Raw genomic sequence first — 19,087 nt, 5'->3', positions numbered from 1 at the left:
GATGAAATAATTGCAGCCTTGGTGAGCAGAAGAAGCTTATTTTAACATATTTAATCACACTGACCCCAAACGTTTGTGTATTGTGTATAGAATATTTTATAAGTGAAAATGTGCACTTTAATTTAACAACCCACAGACATCGTCACCGAATACAAATCGAGGTCAGACTTTCTCATATATACAGAGCCTCATTTCAATTGTCAGGTTTTGTAGAAATCGATCAATTGAATTAACCAATCTATTAAAGAAACGTTGACTATAATTCTGTATTTTAGGCTTAAATTATAGAGAGACATAGCAGATGAACCGATACTGCATCAGATCAATGTAAATCTTTCTTTCGAGCTGTCAGTGCGGAAATGAACAAAACAACAGGCCTAATACAACATTTTATACGATTAAAATATGGAAAAATTAACAGATAGTAATTTCGGTCAATTTTCCTGACGGATAAACCGAGATCAGGCTGGATAAACAGCTCTCGGTAATATTTCAGCATGCTTTCACTTTCGCATTTACCGGTAAGAATGACATCTCGCCCTGCTCATCATTCCCTCTTTATATAGCCGTATATATGGCTATTACACGATCATGATACACTGTGATATAGCCTGGGTCGTTAGTTCGTTGCATTGTTTTGTTTTCTCGCTACAATCGATACGCTCAATAGGACAGAGACCGCGTCTCATTCAGGCGATCTTGGACTGATTGATTTGGCGCGGAAGCGAGCGCAACTGCTGGATATAATACTAAAAAACGCGCTAACGGGTGAAACGAGACAGATTCCGAAACAAACGTCTATGTGTGAGAGCACCGTAAGATTGTATTTGCACACAATTGACAGACAGTCGCAGCACGCAGCTCTGGCTCGATCTGGCAGGCAAAAAGGCAGCAGCTGGCCCGATCGAGCCAGTAACATTTTGTACACTGGCCCGACTGTCTCGCACGCTGGCCCCGGGCCATCGGGCAGTCCTTATTGTCGAGCCCTGGCTCATAATATCGAGTGGGAAAAAAAGAAAAAGACCGCTGGGAAGCATAACCTGCTTTGTTTTTTTTTTTTGTTTTTTTTTATTATAAGAAACACAGTTTAGATCTGTTTAGGATAAGAGGAGTGTGAGTTATTGCCACCTATCACTGAATGTGAATATCGAAAACAAAACCAACTTAGCTGTTAACTCCTTTACCGCCCCTCACACAGCTTGATCCACGCTGGCATTTCTCCTCTTGGGCTTTGGTTTTGAAAAGGGAAAAAATCCCACCACCCAGTCCAAACTTTTAGGATAGCGGGTGTCAGATTTTCACAATCCAATTGCGCAACGATTTGGCTTGTTTCCCTCGCTCGAAAGCTTGACAGAGCCTCTGCCCGTAGCTACGATTGGTAAGCCGCGATTGGTGGGTGGCGGTTTTTGGGCGTGGCTTAGCGAAGGGTCAGTTTAACAGGATCCCGTGAGAGCAAAAGCACTAAAGGTATGAGACGCCATCGTAAACAAAAGTCAAGCGAACGCAAAGAGACTGAATGCACGAGAGAGAGAGAGAGAGAGAGAGAGAGAGAGAGAGAGAGAGAGAGAGAGAGAGGTGTATGTTGTATGTGAGAGAGAGAGAGAGAGAGAGAGAGGTGTATGTTGTATGTGAGAGAGAGAGAGAGAGAGAGAGAGAGAGAGCGAGTATTGGCACGCGAGTATTGGCTCGATCTCAAGTTCAAATTCAAATTCTCTCTGCGTTCGCTTGACTTTTGTCCACTCCCGCGCCTCATAGTAGTCACGTTGGATACTGTCGAATCAAAACAATCTACCGTGCTTCGATTGGACGTCATGCCGAAAGCGCGCATGCTCACACACACGCGCGCGCGCGCATGCTGTCACACACACGCACACATAAACGGAGAGAGAGGTCTATGTCAACATACTTTTTTATCGTTGGGCTTTTCATGGGAAGCAGCAAGTCTTTACAAGTCAATAGGGGCAAGTCCTAGTCAAAGTCCGAGTCATTTATGTTCAAGTCCAAGTCGAGTTGCAAGTCTTTTTATATTTTGTCAAGTCGAGTCTAAAGTCATCAAATTCATGACTCGAGTCTGACTCGAGTCCAAGTCACATGACTCGAGTCCACACCTCTGATATATATATATATATATATATATATATATATATATATATATATATATATATATATATATATATATATATATATATATATATATATCATCACCTTGGAATTATAAGGTTCAAAGTTTTTGCATTCCATAGCAAACAGTATGTGTGTAACATTTGTTTTTAAAATAAAAGGTTTAAAAATCTTAATGACTTATAAAAAAGCATCCCATAATGTAAACAAGTTGTCATTTAATAAGAATGTCAATAACTCAATTTTGACAAAAATGTCAGATAGAACCTTAATGACAACTTATGATAACGGTCTAAAAACTAATACACCCCAATTTACATGTTATAGAAAAATATTAAATACAAATTTTAAAGGGGAAGAATCAAGAGAAGCAAAAAAATTGAAAAATGTAGTTTAACGTAAATTCAGTAGGTTGTAATTTTTTTATTTTTTTTTGCAATATTTTGCTTGAATTTCATTGTACTACCTTTCAATTTCTAAATATGTTTGGTGACTAAAATATGATTTTAATAAATATATCTGTTTAATAAATCAGTTTTGTTTGAATGCACCAAAATACATTGCCTAAATTCTAAATTCAGTGAGAAATATCCATTTTCAAAAGGGGGTGTACTCAATTATGCTGAGCACTGTATATATATATATATATATATATATATATATATATATATATATATATATATATATATATATATATATATGCGCAAACGATATGATTGATAAATTGCTGATTATAATTTTAATCAATAAGTCTTATCGATTGCGATTAAACATGGACGTCATTAAAGAATAAGTTGTGCTATGCACTGCCAGTTCAATAAATAAGTAAATACATTTTTAGAAAAAGGCAGATTCTTTCACTAGATAAGACCCTTGTTTCTCAGCTCAGATCATGTAGGACCATTTGAATACATTGAAACTGCAGTTTGGACCTTCACCACTTCATCTATTTATAGTTGCCAGTGTGTACATCTGAGATGGTGCTATATATTAGTCACTATGTGTAATCATTAAATGATAATAATAAATAGGAAAGTATTGCAACTTTTTACAATCTTACTAGCTTTTTATTTACAGCAAAACCATTTTCCTTGGGAGGTTGCATGTGCTTTCAGAGTTATTTAAACATCCAGTCTCGATTATGACATTGAGCTGAAGCAAACATATCCCACATTATTAAAAGATTCACCCAAAACTAAAAATTTTCCTTTTAATACTAGCAAATTTTCAATAAAACATTTAAATTCACAGTGCAAACTCATGCAAGTTTTAAATAAGTCAACAGTGAGTAAATCATGACAGAATTAAGTTTTTGGGTGAACCAATTTTTTAAATAAATGACACTTTTTTTGGATTAAGTTAGTTGAACTACGCAAATAAATGAAGTCATACAAACTGCTTGCACAAAAAAAAAAACATTCATCGAATTTCTTAGCAAACTAGTTTGTGCTAATTTCATTACATATTTAAAAGCAATCTTACTTTTTTATAACTTATCTTCAGAGTAACCACAGACTACCACACAGTTTTACAATAACATGAACCTGCCCATATTTAGGAGATAATCACAATTATATTCCGGAGCAAAACAAAATAAGATGACTTCAACATTTATTTTCATTTTATAGTCTGAGGCCAAGCTGAGAACAAGAAATCTGCCACAACTCAGTCAATTCAACATAGTACTAGCAAATTTTAGGTCCACCATTTAAGGTCACCATTTCATTTTCAACTTTAGATTAGATTTTAGTGAAATGCTTTTAAAATTAATTTTGAATTCTTTGCTTGTACAGTGGATTTTACTTAATTTCATAACTATGATTTTTACTCATAGAGAAACTGTAGACGTAAACAATTTCAAGTAAAATATACCATTAACTTTAACATGCTTGAACTTGCCTAAAATAATTTAGTGTCGAAATTCTGTTGTATTTACTTTATTTTTTCACAGAATAGGGTATATGCACAGCTACTGTTTCGTCCCATACATAAAGTAAAAAGAAAATCTTCAGGCAAACTTCTGGAATTTACTGCTAAAGTTAGGGATGCACCAAATTTTCTGCCTCCAAAAATAATCAGCTCAAAATGGCATTCTTTTCTTTTTGGAAAAATGTCCAAAAATATACGCCACTGTCTACGAGTGTTCAGCACATTGGTTTAACTCTCCCTCATGCCTTAAGCAGCTTTCACACTCTCTTAAATCTCTTCTATGCAATTGATACACATTTATTCTGTATATATTAAAGGGGCTATTGACTGGCATTTATTATTTGCCAACTTTGTGCTATTTATGTTGTGATTTTAAAAGTCAAATAGGTCTCTATCGTGTAGTCCTGACTGATCACTAATATATACCTCACTGATGATGTCATCTTTTTAACTCAAAAGAACGTTAACCAATTTTCTCGTTAAGAGCGTTACTATAAAAACAACAACATTATACATAAAATTAATTTTCCGTTCATGTTTTGGGTTTGGGATCTGTTTGCTTGCATATGTTTGCTTGTTGCATGTTTGTTGTTAGCTTGGGATCTGTTTGAATGCATCATTAATAATTTTAAAATTCCACTAATAGACTAAACCATGTTTGCATTAAGCATTTTAGAATATTCTGCTGTTTCTTTCTCTTTTTTTATTATTATTTTGCAGTATTTGATTCGTTCACATAGTTTTTTCTTCTTTTGAGAGATGATCTATCTAAATAAATATATGATAAAAGCTTGACAGGTCTGTACTAAAGTGCTGTGCAATCTGAAGTCTCACACATTGAGTTAAAATATATATTGTTCAGAGTGCAAAATAAAGTGGAATAATAGCTGATACCTGTAACTTAATAAGTGTGGTCAAATATTCTGTGATATAAATGATATAAAAAAAAACTGATGTTATGTTTAAATGCGTTTCTTTGTCAGTAAGGTAAAAAATAAAGATCCACCACCAACACAATTAAAGTGATTTGGCAGAAGCTGACTTTAAACTGTTTAGAAGTCTCAAAAAATAGCATTTGACTCTAAACCATTCATTCAATCGTTTTCCTTTGGTTTAGTCCCTGATTTATCAAGGGTCACCACAGTGGAATGAACCACCAATTAAACTGGCATATGTTTTGCACAGCAGATGCCCTTCCAGCCACAACCCATTCCATTGATCAAACAAGTATCCTATAGTTCAGGCAAAAATAGAAATGTAATTACTATTTACTTCCCATCATCTTCAAAATATCTTATTTTTCTGTTGAACAGAAAAAAGAAACTGTGAGTGAAGTGAAGTGTGAGTAATGATTTTTGAGTGATCTATCCCTTTAAACTGTTCTTCAGAAGGAAAACAACTAGTAACCCCCCCCACCCCCCTGTACAAGCACAGAGATTTCTTGTTCTCTTTTTCTTGCATGATTTGATTAATTTTTTTCATCAAAGCAAATCAATTAAATTTATCTAGTTTGGGGGTGGCCAAACTCGGTCCTGGGGGGCTGGTGTCCTGCATAGTTTTGCATCTTCAACACACTTGCCTGGATATTTTAGTATACCTAGAAAGAGCTTGATTAACTGGTTTGGTTGTGTTTAATTGGGATTGGAATTAAAATATGCAGGACCCTAGCCCTCCAGGACCGAGTTTGGGCACCTCTAATCTAGTTTATTTGTCTAGAGCTTTTCTATCTAACTATCATCCCAAAGCAGCTTTACAAAATGCACACACTTTTAAGTTACAGTCAAGATCAGAAAGAGGTGTTGAGTAGATGGTGGACAGTATATTGGTCAAGCATACATAGTGAAAAGTGATTTTTTAAAAGTGATATCTACTGTAGGTACAGTATATAATACAACAAAGTGACCTGACCAGCAAAATATTAAAGAACAATTTGGTATCATAAGCCAAGAGGGCTGGGAATCAACCTATTTTTTCATTATTTTCTGAAAGTATAGGTACATTGAAGAAAATTACAGGCTGCACTGTCTATCGCGATGGATTTTTTATTTTTTGTAATGCGGTTCAGATAACAAAAAGACATAACAAAGAGAAAGCTGTGAAAGCCACAGCTGATTGTGTGTTTGACCGTTTTGTGGATGTGTACAGGGATCCTCCTTCAGGACTCCAATCGGACTCTCAGCATTCAGCGAGTGCGAGAGGAAGACGCCGGTCTGTACACCTGCTCTGCCTGCAACCAGAAGGGCTGCGTTCAGTCCTCCGCCACGGTGTCAGTGATTGGTGAGAACCTCTCCTCTGCGTTAGGTGGCGCTGTAGAACACAGTTCACTGTCCTTACTTCACAATTTTCTTTTGACTTTTAATTTATCCAGCTAAACACAAGAAGTAGGTTAATGCTCATTTGTTTTTATAGTGGGGGATATACACGCTGACTTAACATATAGTCTTTAACTAATTTTGAAACCTAACACTACCCTAACTAAAACTACAAGTTATAAATCTTCAAATAAGCATGTGTTTGTTGTGATTATATTGAGACCAGGAAGGGACGTGATGGTGGGGAAAAAATGGGTGGAAGACAAAAAATAGGTGGGAGAAAAAAAACTGAGTTATAGCAAAATACATGCTTTTACGTTTTTGCGTTCCCTCACAAAGATGTTTTGCATTATCTCGCAAAACTGTGGTTCCACAAACACTTACTGTTCACCTCATACATGTCAATCTTCCCATTTTTCTCTTGATTCTCCCATATTTTACCGTTCTATCCTGATATCATCCTATCATTAAGTATTTTCCCATATTTCTCCCATATTTTTAATCTGTAAACAAGTTGAAATTAAAATAAAAACGTCTGCATTCACTTTCTATTCATCAAAGCTAATTGTCGCCTTTCCAACACAATCTCTGAATCAGTGAATGCATGACAGGCTCCGAATGATAAACTGATCATATTTCTAAACATAATAGTTTCAATAGCTCATCTCTAATAACTGATTTTTTTTTATCTTTGCCATGAAGACAGTAAAAAATATTTGATCAGACATTTTTCAAGACACATCTATACAGCTTAAAGTGACATTTAAAGGCTTAACTAGGTTAATTAGGTTAAGTAGGCAGGTTAGGGTAATTAGGCAAGTTATGGTTTGTTCTGTAGACAATTGGTAAAAAATAAAGTTTAAATGGGCTAATAGTTAAAAACTGCTTTTATTATAGCTGAAATTATACAATTAAGAATTTTTCCAGAAGAAAAAAAAATATTATCAGACATACTGTGAAAATGTTTTTGCTCTGTTAAACATCATTAGTGAAATATTTGAAAAAAAAAAATCATAAGGGGGCTAATAATTCTGACTTTACCTGTATATGCATCTTATACAAGTTTATATGACAAAACTATTTACCCTCCGCTGGAATTTCTATATATTTTTAAATTAAATTCAAATATTTCCGAATTGCTATTTATGGGTGGGATTTGTTTCAACTCTATTTTTAATAGTTTTATTAAATGTTTTATACTTCATAAAAGTATTTGGCTTATAGTCCAATTTAAATTTAGTTACAGTTAGGTTAATTAGGTTAACTAAGGGCTAGATGATTAATCGTAATCGACATTCATAATCTATAATCGAACAATTTTTTCCTGGTCAATGTTTTCAGTTACTTCCCCTATCACGTGTAGAGTCACGTCACGTGACCCCGCTCTGTTAGGTCTGAATTATTCTTCTGCGTCAAACGCACGGGTATGGACAAACCCAGTCTCCTTTCACAAAAAATAACTTCACGTGACACGTTATTACTACATTTACGATGATTGAAAGCCGTGCCAAAGATGCCTTGAGACTAAGTATTTTCTATTATAATAAAACTTTATTTACATTAAAATATTTGTTAACAGAAAATTCAAGAAAAGCACTGTTTAAAAGTATTATTCACAGGATAAACAAGAGTTATTTTATTTAGAAGAGATGCTGCTTATTTTCTAATTTTAATTTAAAAAAAACTTTGAAAATAATTATAGGTGAACAGAGATTTTTTTTATAAATCTAGATTAACCTCACTGTAATCTTGGAATTAATAAAATGGCTCATTTGAATTCTGCAAAAGGCTTTCAAAATATGTGTGCTACGGGTTTCTCAAGCCAGGTGGCAAATTAGACAAGTGGATCATCTCCTGTTTCCAATATGCATCACAAACTGCTTGAGAAACTCTTCCACTATGATAATTGGTGATGAAAATAAATGATGTTCAATAAGATGTACTTGTGTTTACTAACTGTTTATTCAGTTAAACATAAATTTTGAACTGAAGGCCTACATAAGCTCCAACCAGCGACTTTTGATTACCTTAATCTATCAAAGTCATAAATGAACTAAACAGAAATGGAATTAAGATGTGGAGTATGCATATGTTAGTGGCGTTACTGAAGTAATCACCGCAATCAAACTATTACCATCATGCAGGTATTTTGGCCATATTTTCCGACAAATCAACACATGTGGCTGTCAGTAAAGGACCGCACACATCATGAAATCCGGAAGTTTTTTTCTTTCCATTTGGCATGCGTTATTAAATTCCATAGCACTCTCACCAGTCCTTACTCCTTATTTGTGTCTATACCCCAGTTTGTCACAGGGGCATGTCTGAAATGTTCATGATTGAATGTGGACCTGCCGAACTGCAGTTAGTCACCCAAAATTACAGGCAACTCTGTCATGAATGCATTTCACGTAAACACCTTAATTATATTATTGTCTATTAAGGCAAATAACTAGATCATAGATGTCCCTGTAAGCGTAGTCAGTATGTCTTCGAAGTAAATGAAAGATCCAGAAGGGCATTCTGCTAATTTAATTCATAAGGGCACTTTTTTGTCAGACAGCTCATCCTATTACTTTCAAAGCACCCGGGCCATTTTATTTGTATGTTTTACCAGAACCCATAAATTCTACAGGTGCCTGATAGTTACATGTGAAGCTAACATTAATCACATTCCCTCTTGTGAACTGCACCCATGTTAGCACGTCACGTTTGATGGGGTAATGTCACAGTAGGAATACACACAGGTCAAAAGACTCATTCTCGCCACCTACACTGCAATTCGGCCAGGTATAAATCCGCGCTAAAATATCAAGGTGAAGGTCATCATAGCTTACATAGAATAGACCAAGCTCCCAACCCAACTTTGAGAATAGATTAACAGCGAAATTTTGTTATCGCCCGATAAGAGTCTCGCATTGACGCAGCACGTTAACGCCAATAACGGCCCACCACTAAAAATAGTACATTTTGTTTCCAAAAGTGCAAGTAATTTATTTTCACTTTTTTATAAGAATAAAAGTGACTGTTGGTTTTAAGCAATGTGTGTGTTCATTTCAGTTGTTCAACGTTGATGTTCAATAAAATAATCATATAGTAGATAGTGTGTGTTTCCCTGAATTATTTTAAAATCGAGTAATACACCCTTCACTCCAAAATCTCTCACTTGTAATATGTGAGCATATTTACAATACAAAACTTGTCAGTGAACTATGCCAAAGTAGTAGTTTCTAGGCCAAAAAGTAAAATAAATAAATAAATAAAATAATTGTTTATTAATCATAATGGACTTAAAATGTTCAATCAATCGAGATTTTTTTTAGGCCTAATTGCCAAGCCCTGTTAATTAGGCAGGTCATTGGGCAGCAGTGGTTAGTTCTGTAGCCACACACACACACACACACACACACACACACACACACACACACACACACACAGGAATTTGTCCAAATATTTCACATTTTTTAAAACTTTTGTTTCTTTTCTGGTGTTGCTAAATGGATAAAAGCATCTGCTAAATGATTGAAAGTGAATTGAATGTGTATTAAATGTGATTAAATTTAAAAATAATTACTAGAATTTTCTTGAGAAAAACAAGCTACAAATTGGCAGGAAACCATCAATTGTATAGCACTAGGCTATATCATAAGAATGACATCTGAATTGTGATCGGCTCTACAACATGACAAGATGATCATAGATTTCATGTTCAATTCTAACAGAAAACATAACCAGCTGTGTTAACTTTTTGTCTTTCAGGCTCTGATGACAAAACCAATGTAGAAATAGTGATCCTCATCGGCACAGGAGTCATCGCCATCTTTTTCTGGGTCCTTCTTCTTGTCATCTTCTGCAATGTCAAGCGAGTCAGTACAACACACTTCTCTAATAAAGAATACAATGATTCAAGGAACGTTCATAAATGCAATAACACAACGATGATATCTGCAAGGCTAACAATATGCAGTCACATCAACAATGCCTTGCTTTTAGCACCACATTTGAATAAATCAGTACATTAATGCTGAGCAGCAGAGTCAGCAATTCTACAAGACGATTTGCTCGCTGTTTCTGCTATCTTATAGATGGCAGGATCATCAGCACTGATTGTTATGATGTTGTCCTGCAGGTGAACCCAGCTGATATCAAGACAGGCTATCTGTCCATCATCATGGACCCGGGGGAAGTGCCGCTGGAGGAGCAGTGTGAATACCTGCCGTACGACTCCAGCCAGTGGGAGATTTCCAGAGACAGACTGCGCCTCGGTACTGTAACAGATGCTTTAGTTTAACAGCTTGATAGAAGATTTAACATTCATGGCTTGTATCCCAGAAGTAAAGCATATTTATGGTATAGACATTTTCAGGGGGGTTAATTTAGTATTAGCCTTGACATATGTTTTATACAATAGGATTTTCAGTTGCTGAGTAATATCATTGCACCTTCTGCAGCCGTGGTATAGGAGCAAAGTTTTTTGATTGTTATGCCAGAATGAGAATAGATTTCCTAGCCATCTTAGCCTACATAATAGCAACTTTTCATTTTCTGTTCGGCTGAATGGAATCAAAAATGTTAAAACTCAACTGCTTAACTATAGGGGATTTGTAAAATGAGCTTAACTACCATAGATATATACACTAGATAGAATGCTGCCGGGACTAAAGTCTTTTCTGTTTGTTTTGTAACTACAGAAGTGTCTAAATTATTGAAACTTTCTTTTGAAACCCACAAAACAAAGGTGTATACCTCACTTCACTCTTCACTCTCTGTTTTTTCATCATAATGAAAATGTTGAAAGATTCCAGGCAACAGAGTCATGCATATTTAAAGGCACAGGGAAAATTAGCTGATGATGCTTAGATGCGTCAATTTGACTGTTATCAGTTCAAAGTAGAAATACCAGAACTATTTTTTGATTTTGTATTTTTAATGAAATTACAATGTTAGAAAGAAATATACACAAATTTAGGAAAGATCTGGGTTACAGTTATTTGAACAAAGTTATTAAATTGCAAAAGACAAAATTATTGCTTCTGTAGTTCTAGTATAAAGAAATGAATCTAAATTAATTTAGAAAAATGATATAAATAAGAATTTAATGATTATTAATTTAACTTGTAAAGCATTTAGTGCAGTTTGTTGGGCTTTGTGTGCTGTTCAAAGTGGAAATAAGCACTTTTATGCCTACAGTTGATTAGTAAAAAACAGTAGTAATTTTTTTTTTTAAAAAACCCATCATGAAGTCCATTTTTGCAAGCATCCACAAAAGAATATGCCTTTAGGAAAAACAAGTGCTTAGTTCACATCATTTTTATCTTTTTCAACATTTTTGTAGACAGATGTTTAGAACATTTCAGCAACATCAGTTTAAACCTAGAGGGTTTGAATGTGAGAAACAGAAGAAGTGTGTGTTGTTATTGATAGCCAAGTGGGCAGCACTTCATCATGTTGCGTGGTGGTGCTTCAGGCGACATGAGAATTTCTCCATCTTTTTCCCTCTCTCTCAACCAGTTTGGTTTCATCTCAGTTTTTTTTTTTATTCTATTCTAATTCAATAACAGACAACAGATAAAACCATAATAAAATCAAGCACTGCAGAAATAAATATATGGATTTGAACTTGTGCCTTAAAGTGTGAACATCTTGAAAAGTAACCATTTCTTTGTAATTAATTATTTATGTATTTACTTTTTTTCAGCACAAACAAAATGAGACATTTTTATCATTTCAGTTTAATTTAAAATTTAAATATGCCATACAATAATCATAATAGAGTTTACCGTATCAAAGTAAAATAAACATTATTTTAAAATTGTCTTGACGCGATGGCAAAGTGGGTGAAATTATCTTGACAGGGGGGTGCAGTGGTCAAGAAGGTCGCTGGTTAGAGCCTTAGCCGGGTCAGTTTGCATGTTCTCCCCGTGTTCGCATGGGTTTCCTCCGGTTGCTCCAGTTTCCCCCACAAGTCCAAAGACATGTGGGACAGGTGAATTGAGTATGCTAAATTGTCCGTAGTGTGTGTGTGTGAATGAATGTGTATGGATGTTTCCAAGTGATGGGTTGAGGCTGGAAGGGCATCTGCTGCGTAAAACATGTGCTGGATAAGTTGGCGGTTCATTCCTCTGTGGCAACCCAAGATTATTAAAGGGACTAAGCCGAAAAGAAAATGAATGAATAAATGAATGAATGAATGAAATTGTCTTGATTTGTTGTCAACATTAGATGTGTTGTTAAATTAACTTTATGGGCCAAGTGCAAGGCGTGTATGGTGCGGTTTGTTGCTGTTTTCAGACCAGCGCAACCATAATTTTCACATTTTGCTCCTCATTGTTTAAAAAGCAAATCCATTTGCAACATTTTGTGGACTCATTGGTGTGCTGGTCTAAAAATGAGGTGCTCTAAGGCGCATTGTTGGCGCGTTGCTATTTTGAGAAACTGAAAAAGACTGTGCCATTGAAAAACTGAAAGCTGGTCTAAAGTGTAGATTGCAGTGCAGACTGCTTAGTTATGTGTCTATGCGGGTCCAAATGCTTACATATTACTTAATACACACAGGATGTACAGCAATACACAAATATCTTTACATATGACAAAAAATTAAATAATTAAAATGTTACAAAATTTAGTATTTTCAACATAGATTGAAAAACCACTTCCTCCATGCCTTCATCTCGGGAGGGCTTTTTTTTTTAGTTTATTCATAACAATTTGCATGTGTATAATGTTATCATTATTAGCAGTATTATTTATTATATGCATATTTATATTTGTTTTAATAAAAACAAGTTTAGATTTGTCCACCTGTCTGTTTTGGAGACGTATGCATCACCATATGGGCCATAAGAATAGGACGTGTGTTTGGATATAACTCAGTTTTTTGAGCACACTTTGTTATTATTGTTAATTTATTTATTTGCTGGAAATAAAAACTGTATATAAAAATCGTTTTGAAACAAATGTATGCTAATGGATGTCTTCAGTGGAGTGCGTACAACACCGTTTCCTTATCCATGAAAGTAAAGCAATAAAGTAAAAGGAAAAGTAAAGAGAATGTAAAGAGGCCGAATGGAGGAGGCTCATTCTTCATCCTCACGCTGACAATGGTCTGTTTAAACAGTTTTCTCGCTAGTGAAGCATTCAGTTTTTCCACTTACAAAGTCCACCATGTAAATAGCCATGGCGTGACACAAAAAGGGAATGTGAGATGTGAGATTAAGAGAATAAGCACAACCCTGCGCTAGGGTGCAAACCATATTTTTCTTGTTTAAAATAGCAAAAGTGCATTCAGACATACACCTAATGCTTTTGCACCATGCACTTAAGACTTTGCGCTTAGATCATTAGATTGGCTTTAAGTAAATAGTTTACATCCAAGGAGTTTGGCTGACAAAAAAACTTGGACCTCCTGATATGTTAGCTTTAGCACTGAAACCTTAAGTTAGCTAGAAGATCACTGCACTTTCACTGAGTTTCACCTTGTGTTTTTGTCTATGTCATAAAAAGCAATGTGTCCGATGCAAATGCCATATTATTAAAAATTAATTTAATGGAGAAAAACTAGCTTCTACTGTATGTAATTAACCAATATTGAAATCATTACATGGCATTCTAAGTATGATGGATGTTCTGTCTTTTTTGTTTGTAGGTAAGGTGCTCGGCCATGGAGCTTTCGGGAAGGTGATTGAAGCCTCAATCTTTGGTCATGACAAGAAATCCTCTGCAAACACAGTGGCTGTCAAGATGTTGAAAGGTTCAGTCTTACTCGTAAACTGTGGTGAACACTAAAACCCCATTCCTTCTCACATACGTTTACTGAACTCTTTCATATCACAGAGGGAGCAACAGCCAGCGAGCACAAAGCCCTGATGTCAGAGCTGAAGATCCTCATTCATATTGGAAACCATCTCAATGTTGTCAACCTTCTTGGAGCTTGTACCAAACCTAACGGTATGGATGGAGAATTAGGAAAGGATGTTTTTATTCCCTGTTACCAATTATTGTGATAAATTGGTTTGTCGGCAGCCCTTTTTAAAACTTCTTTTCTATATCTGTTTATCAGGTCCTCTCATGGTTATAGTGGAGTATTGTAAATATGGAAATCTGTCCAACTTCCTGCGTGCCAAGAGGGAGTTTTTTTTACCATACAGGGTGAGAGAGACTGAAATGTTTATTTATGTAACCTGATGTTACACAGACAGTAGGCTGCACCCTCAACACCCACAATCAACTATAACTCAATATGAGATGTGCATGCGTTTGCAGGATCGTTCTCCTAAAACCCAAAGTCAAGTGCGACGGATGATAGAAGCAGGTCAGGCGAGCCAGAGTGAGCATCAGCCGTCCACTTCCTCCACCAACCCTCCACGTGGTAAGAGAAATCAGAAGACCAATGGGAAGAGTATACCTAGCTAGCAAAATTCATGTGACCTAAATCCGGCCCACACCAGACACTTGCATCTGACCCACATACCGCATGGAATGATGGCACTTGGGCGATCCGCTACTGTTTGCCAGATCTGGGCCACAAAAGCCATAGCAATGTCACATATTAGCCAGAATTCAAACAAATGATCCAGAACTGGCGCTATTCTGGGCCACACTTCGCTTTTATTCTAGCCCAGATCCGGCCCACACCAGACACTTACATCCAGACCACATACTGAATGGAATGATGGCTCTAGGGTGGTCCGCTCCTGTTTTCCAGATCTAGGCCACAAATTAGCTATTACTACCCATATTTACCATGTCAAAGAGCTATGGTATGACCCCTATAATTATCAAATGATCAGTGTACTTTATCTTTGCCAAAAGTGACCCATTATACGTTTTAGGATAACAGTACCATACTTGCCACATATTACCTCATTTGCTTTGAGCTCTCACCATCTTTAGCCAGAGATACTCACCCATATTTGCCATATCTCATCTGGACCAATATAGGCTCACAACTACATTAGCTAGACTGTGCCAAATATTTGCCAAAAGTGGTCCACACATGTCTTAGGATTAATTGGGCCACATTTGCAATCACATTCTTGCATATCTTCTCTCGGCCACTTTAGGGTCACAGCGACATTTGCCAAAGCTTACTGTTTTGAATATTTGCCAAAAGTGGCCCACATATGTGGTAGGATAACTGGGCCAAATTTTCCATATCTTCCCTGGGCCACTACAGGGTAACACCCACATTAGCCAGAGTATACTGTGCTGAATATTTGTGCAAAGTGGCCTACATATGTCTTTAGATGACTGGGCCACATTTGCACCTACATATGCAAGCCACTTCGAGTTTAGACGCAGACTAACCTTAAATGACTACAGTATGCCACATTTTTGCCAACTGTGGCCCACATGTATCCTCTGTCATTTGGGCCAAATTTTCCACATGGGTCACATTAGGCTCACATTCAGATTACATTTTGCCAAAAGTGACAAATTTTTTCCTTAAATGGCCCATATATGAATTGGAATCTTTGCCCCCCTTTTGTCATTGTACAGGTGGGCCATTTCAGGCTCAGATTCTATTTGTCTGGGCCGAATGGAGACCACTATTGTATAACTGGTGTAAAGTGGGCCACGTTTGTTTGCTATCTGGGTATAAACTATTAAGGGGACAGTTCACCCAAAAATGACCACCTTAGTGGTTTTAAACTTTATGAATTTATTTGTTAACAAAATATTGTGAATGAATTTTGGTAGGAAAATGGCTGCTACTTACTTCCCTAAATATTTTCAATAAACTTTACAAGAAAAATGAAGTATACTTGAACTTTATTTATCTAATAAAATGCAGCAGTATCATACATTAAAATAAGATGTTTACCTTGTAGACAATATTGCAAAAAAAAAAAAAAAAGACTTTAAAGTGCACTCATGTGCCATTTTAAAGTAGGAACTTAGCATGGCAGAGAAGAGCATGCCATGGTTTATGCAGTAAACTGTAGGTTTTAAAGTGACAATTCACCCAAAAATAGACATTTTGTCATCATTCTTGTCATTCTTGTCAAGTCAGGTTTGTCATTTCAGCCATGTATAGCACTGACAGTTTGATCTATATTATATACATTATATATTACACAGGGATAATGGCATATATTTGAATTTAAAACATGCTACAGTGCAATAAACCTGGGCCTTATGCTTCCAACAACAACATAAAGTCCTGAAAGAGGTGTGCTTGTAATTCCATAATATTTGAATCGGGGAAAAATAAGGTATTTCTGTTAATGTTATTGTTGTTGTTATTATTATTATTTTTGAAATATGACTGTAAGTGAAGAGTTCACATGCAAAAACTTCTAAGTGCCGTCTGAAATTTCCATCCAAAATGAACATTTTTTTAAAGCCTCCTTTGTTTATGTTGATATACTTTACTTTAAAGACCAGGAAAAGGACTTATTTTTGCCATAAAAGTGATATTACTGAACATACACACAGGAGCTTGATAAAATTTTTAGTTTTTCTCGTTTTAGAGAAAAATACTAGATGGAATTTAGAGGTTTTTGCATTTAAACTTTGGAAAAGAATGCAGAATCAATCATGCTGATAAAAAACACCAGAGATTATGAAAGCTTTTCTGGTTGAGACTGGGATGAATAAAAAAAAAAACAGAACATCATAAAGACTTTTCGGTTCTTTAGATTTGACACAGTCTTTCTGACAAATTTCTGATTTAAAGGTCCCAAGAAGTTCTTGGAAAAGTGCATTTTTATTTGACTGAAACCGGAATAGAGGTTGGGACATAAAGTAGCTACTCCCCTAAGAAACAGCCAATAGCGTTTTGTTCTTTCACAGCTCTGCCAGTGGAAGCGGTTGAGTTCAATCGTATCAAATGAAAAGCAAATGAGAAGCATCTTGAAAAGGGCAGGACATGTCAGATACTAGAGAGCATTTGACTGATCAAGTATGTGGCAATAGGCCACATGTGTCAAACTTAGTTCCTGGAGGGCCGCAGCTCTGCACAGTTTAGTTCCAACCCTAATTAAGCACACCAGATCATTCTAATTGAGTGATTAAGTCTTGTTTGATTCCTACAGATAGGTGTGTTGAAGCAAGGCTGGAACTAAAGTCTGCAGGGCTGCGGCACTCCAGGAATTTAGTTTGTCACCCCTGATTTAGGCAGATGTGACAAACACACAAGCTTTTGATATTTACAGTTGAACCCCCATTTAAAAATTTTCTTCTTTTTTAAAATATTTCGCCAATGATATTTAACAGAGCAAGGAAATTTTCAAAGTATGTCTGATAATATTTTTTCTTCTTGAGAAAGTCTTATTTGTTTTATTTTGGCTAGAATAAAAGTACTTTTTAATTTTTAAAATTATTAGCCCCTTTATCTATAGTCTACAGAACAAACCATCATTATACAATAACTTGCCTAATTACCATAATTTGCCTAGCTAACCTAGTTATCCTAAATAACCTAGTTTAGCCTTTAATTGTCACTTTAAGCTGTATAGAAATGTCTTGAAAAATATCTAGTGAAATATTATTAACTGTCATCATGGCAAAAATAAAAAAAATCAGTTATTAGAATTTAGTTATTAAAAGTATTATGTTTAGAAATCTGTTGAAAAAGTCTCTCTATTAAACAGAAATTGAGAAAAAAAATAAACAAGGGGGCTAATATTTCAGGGGGGCTAATAATTCTGACTTCAACTGTATATGTTTTAAATGCAAATTTCTGTCACGATTTTGTACCACAACTCATATTTATCCTTAAGATTAGCATACCAACATCTAAAAAACTTTATTTTAATTTCACTGGACCATTAAATGTGCACTTGAATGTGTACTAAAGTTAATAGCAACTATAATGCATTAATAATTTCTCCTTCACCAGTTACAGTGGATGATCTCTGGAAAACTCCACTCACAATAGAGGATCTGATATGCTACAGTTTTCAAGTTGCACGAGGAATGGAGTTTCTGGCATCTCGTAAGGTAATTTTCAAACATTTATTTAATCTTAACCTCTGTGATGAATCCTTTATTCAGTTTGTATGTTATTGCTGAACTTTAGATGTTTTAACACTTTATTGCCATCGTAAATGTCTAGTTTACCTTTTGTCTGTAGGTTATCATTTAAAACCTCCTCAAAATTTGTTTGAATTTATTCAAAGAAAGTGGTCAAAAAATTCTTATAGTGAAATTGATTATAAAAAAGAAGGTCATGATGATAAAAAAGGGTTTTGTAAAGCTGGAAGCAAATTGTTACAAATGGCAACAAATAGCCCAGTGTTGCCAGCGTTTTACAACCTTGCACCTTTCACCTCACAAAAGTGTCCTCAGTTACATCTTCCTACAACAGTTTTTATCATTGGTAGAATACACGTTGGTAGAGTAAATTATTTCAACACAGTCATATAAACATAATGATGCAATGTATCAAACCTTTAACCCTTGGAATAAAAAACAACACTTTAACAGCACTGAAATACCCAGATCACACACGTAATTATATATATAATACAAATATAATAACATTTCAGCAAAATTTTGTAATATTTTTGTTATGTATTAATTTTACCTGTTTATTAAAAGTTAATTTCATATTTTCCCTAGACATACTAATTTGGATGTACAAATTTTTGGACTGTGATTTTTTAATATATAATATAATTTATAATATAATATAATTTAAAATATAATATTTTACTGTAAAGCATCCTGTTAAAATAAAAAATTTAAAAGAGAGATCTGTGCAGGGTGTACTCATTTATGCT

The 19,087-nt window shown here is 35.2% G+C and overlaps 2 protein-coding genes across 14 annotated transcripts in view; one reads left to right on the top strand and one right to left on the bottom strand.

Annotated features, from left to right (window-relative positions):
- Nucleotides 1–19,087, bottom strand: part of immt (inner membrane protein, mitochondrial (mitofilin)) — a 905,839-nt gene that overhangs the window by 284,763 nt on the left and 601,989 nt on the right. The window lies entirely within an intron of this gene.
- Nucleotides 1–19,087, top strand: part of flt4 (fms related receptor tyrosine kinase 4) — a 141,169-nt gene that overhangs the window by 103,534 nt on the left and 18,548 nt on the right. For 7 of the 13 annotated variants that reach the window (XM_087280074.1, NM_130945.2, XM_087280080.1 and 4 more), the window contains 8 exons: nt 6,196–6,327; nt 10,122–10,228; nt 10,492–10,627; nt 14,008–14,112; nt 14,196–14,309; nt 14,422–14,510; nt 14,625–14,730; nt 18,205–18,305. In XM_087280074.1, the coding sequence (XP_087136200.1) occupies nt 6,196–6,327; nt 10,122–10,228; nt 10,492–10,627; nt 14,008–14,112; nt 14,196–14,309; nt 14,422–14,510; nt 14,625–14,730; nt 18,205–18,305 (890 nt within the window). The remainder of the gene's footprint in view (nt 1–6,195; nt 6,328–10,121; nt 10,229–10,491; nt 10,628–14,007; nt 14,113–14,195; nt 14,310–14,421; nt 14,511–14,624; nt 14,731–18,204; nt 18,306–19,087) is intronic. The other 6 variants (XM_087280076.1, XM_087280075.1, XM_087280081.1 and 3 more) reach the window with 1 other exon arrangement.

This window comes from Danio rerio, chromosome 14 (assembly GCF_052040795.2).
Source record: "Danio rerio strain M-AB ecotype USA chromosome 14, GRCz13ab, whole genome shotgun sequence".
NCBI classification, from domain to species: domain Eukaryota; kingdom Metazoa; phylum Chordata; class Actinopteri; order Cypriniformes; family Danionidae; genus Danio; species Danio rerio.
This window is presented reverse-complemented; position numbering and strand designations above follow the sequence as displayed.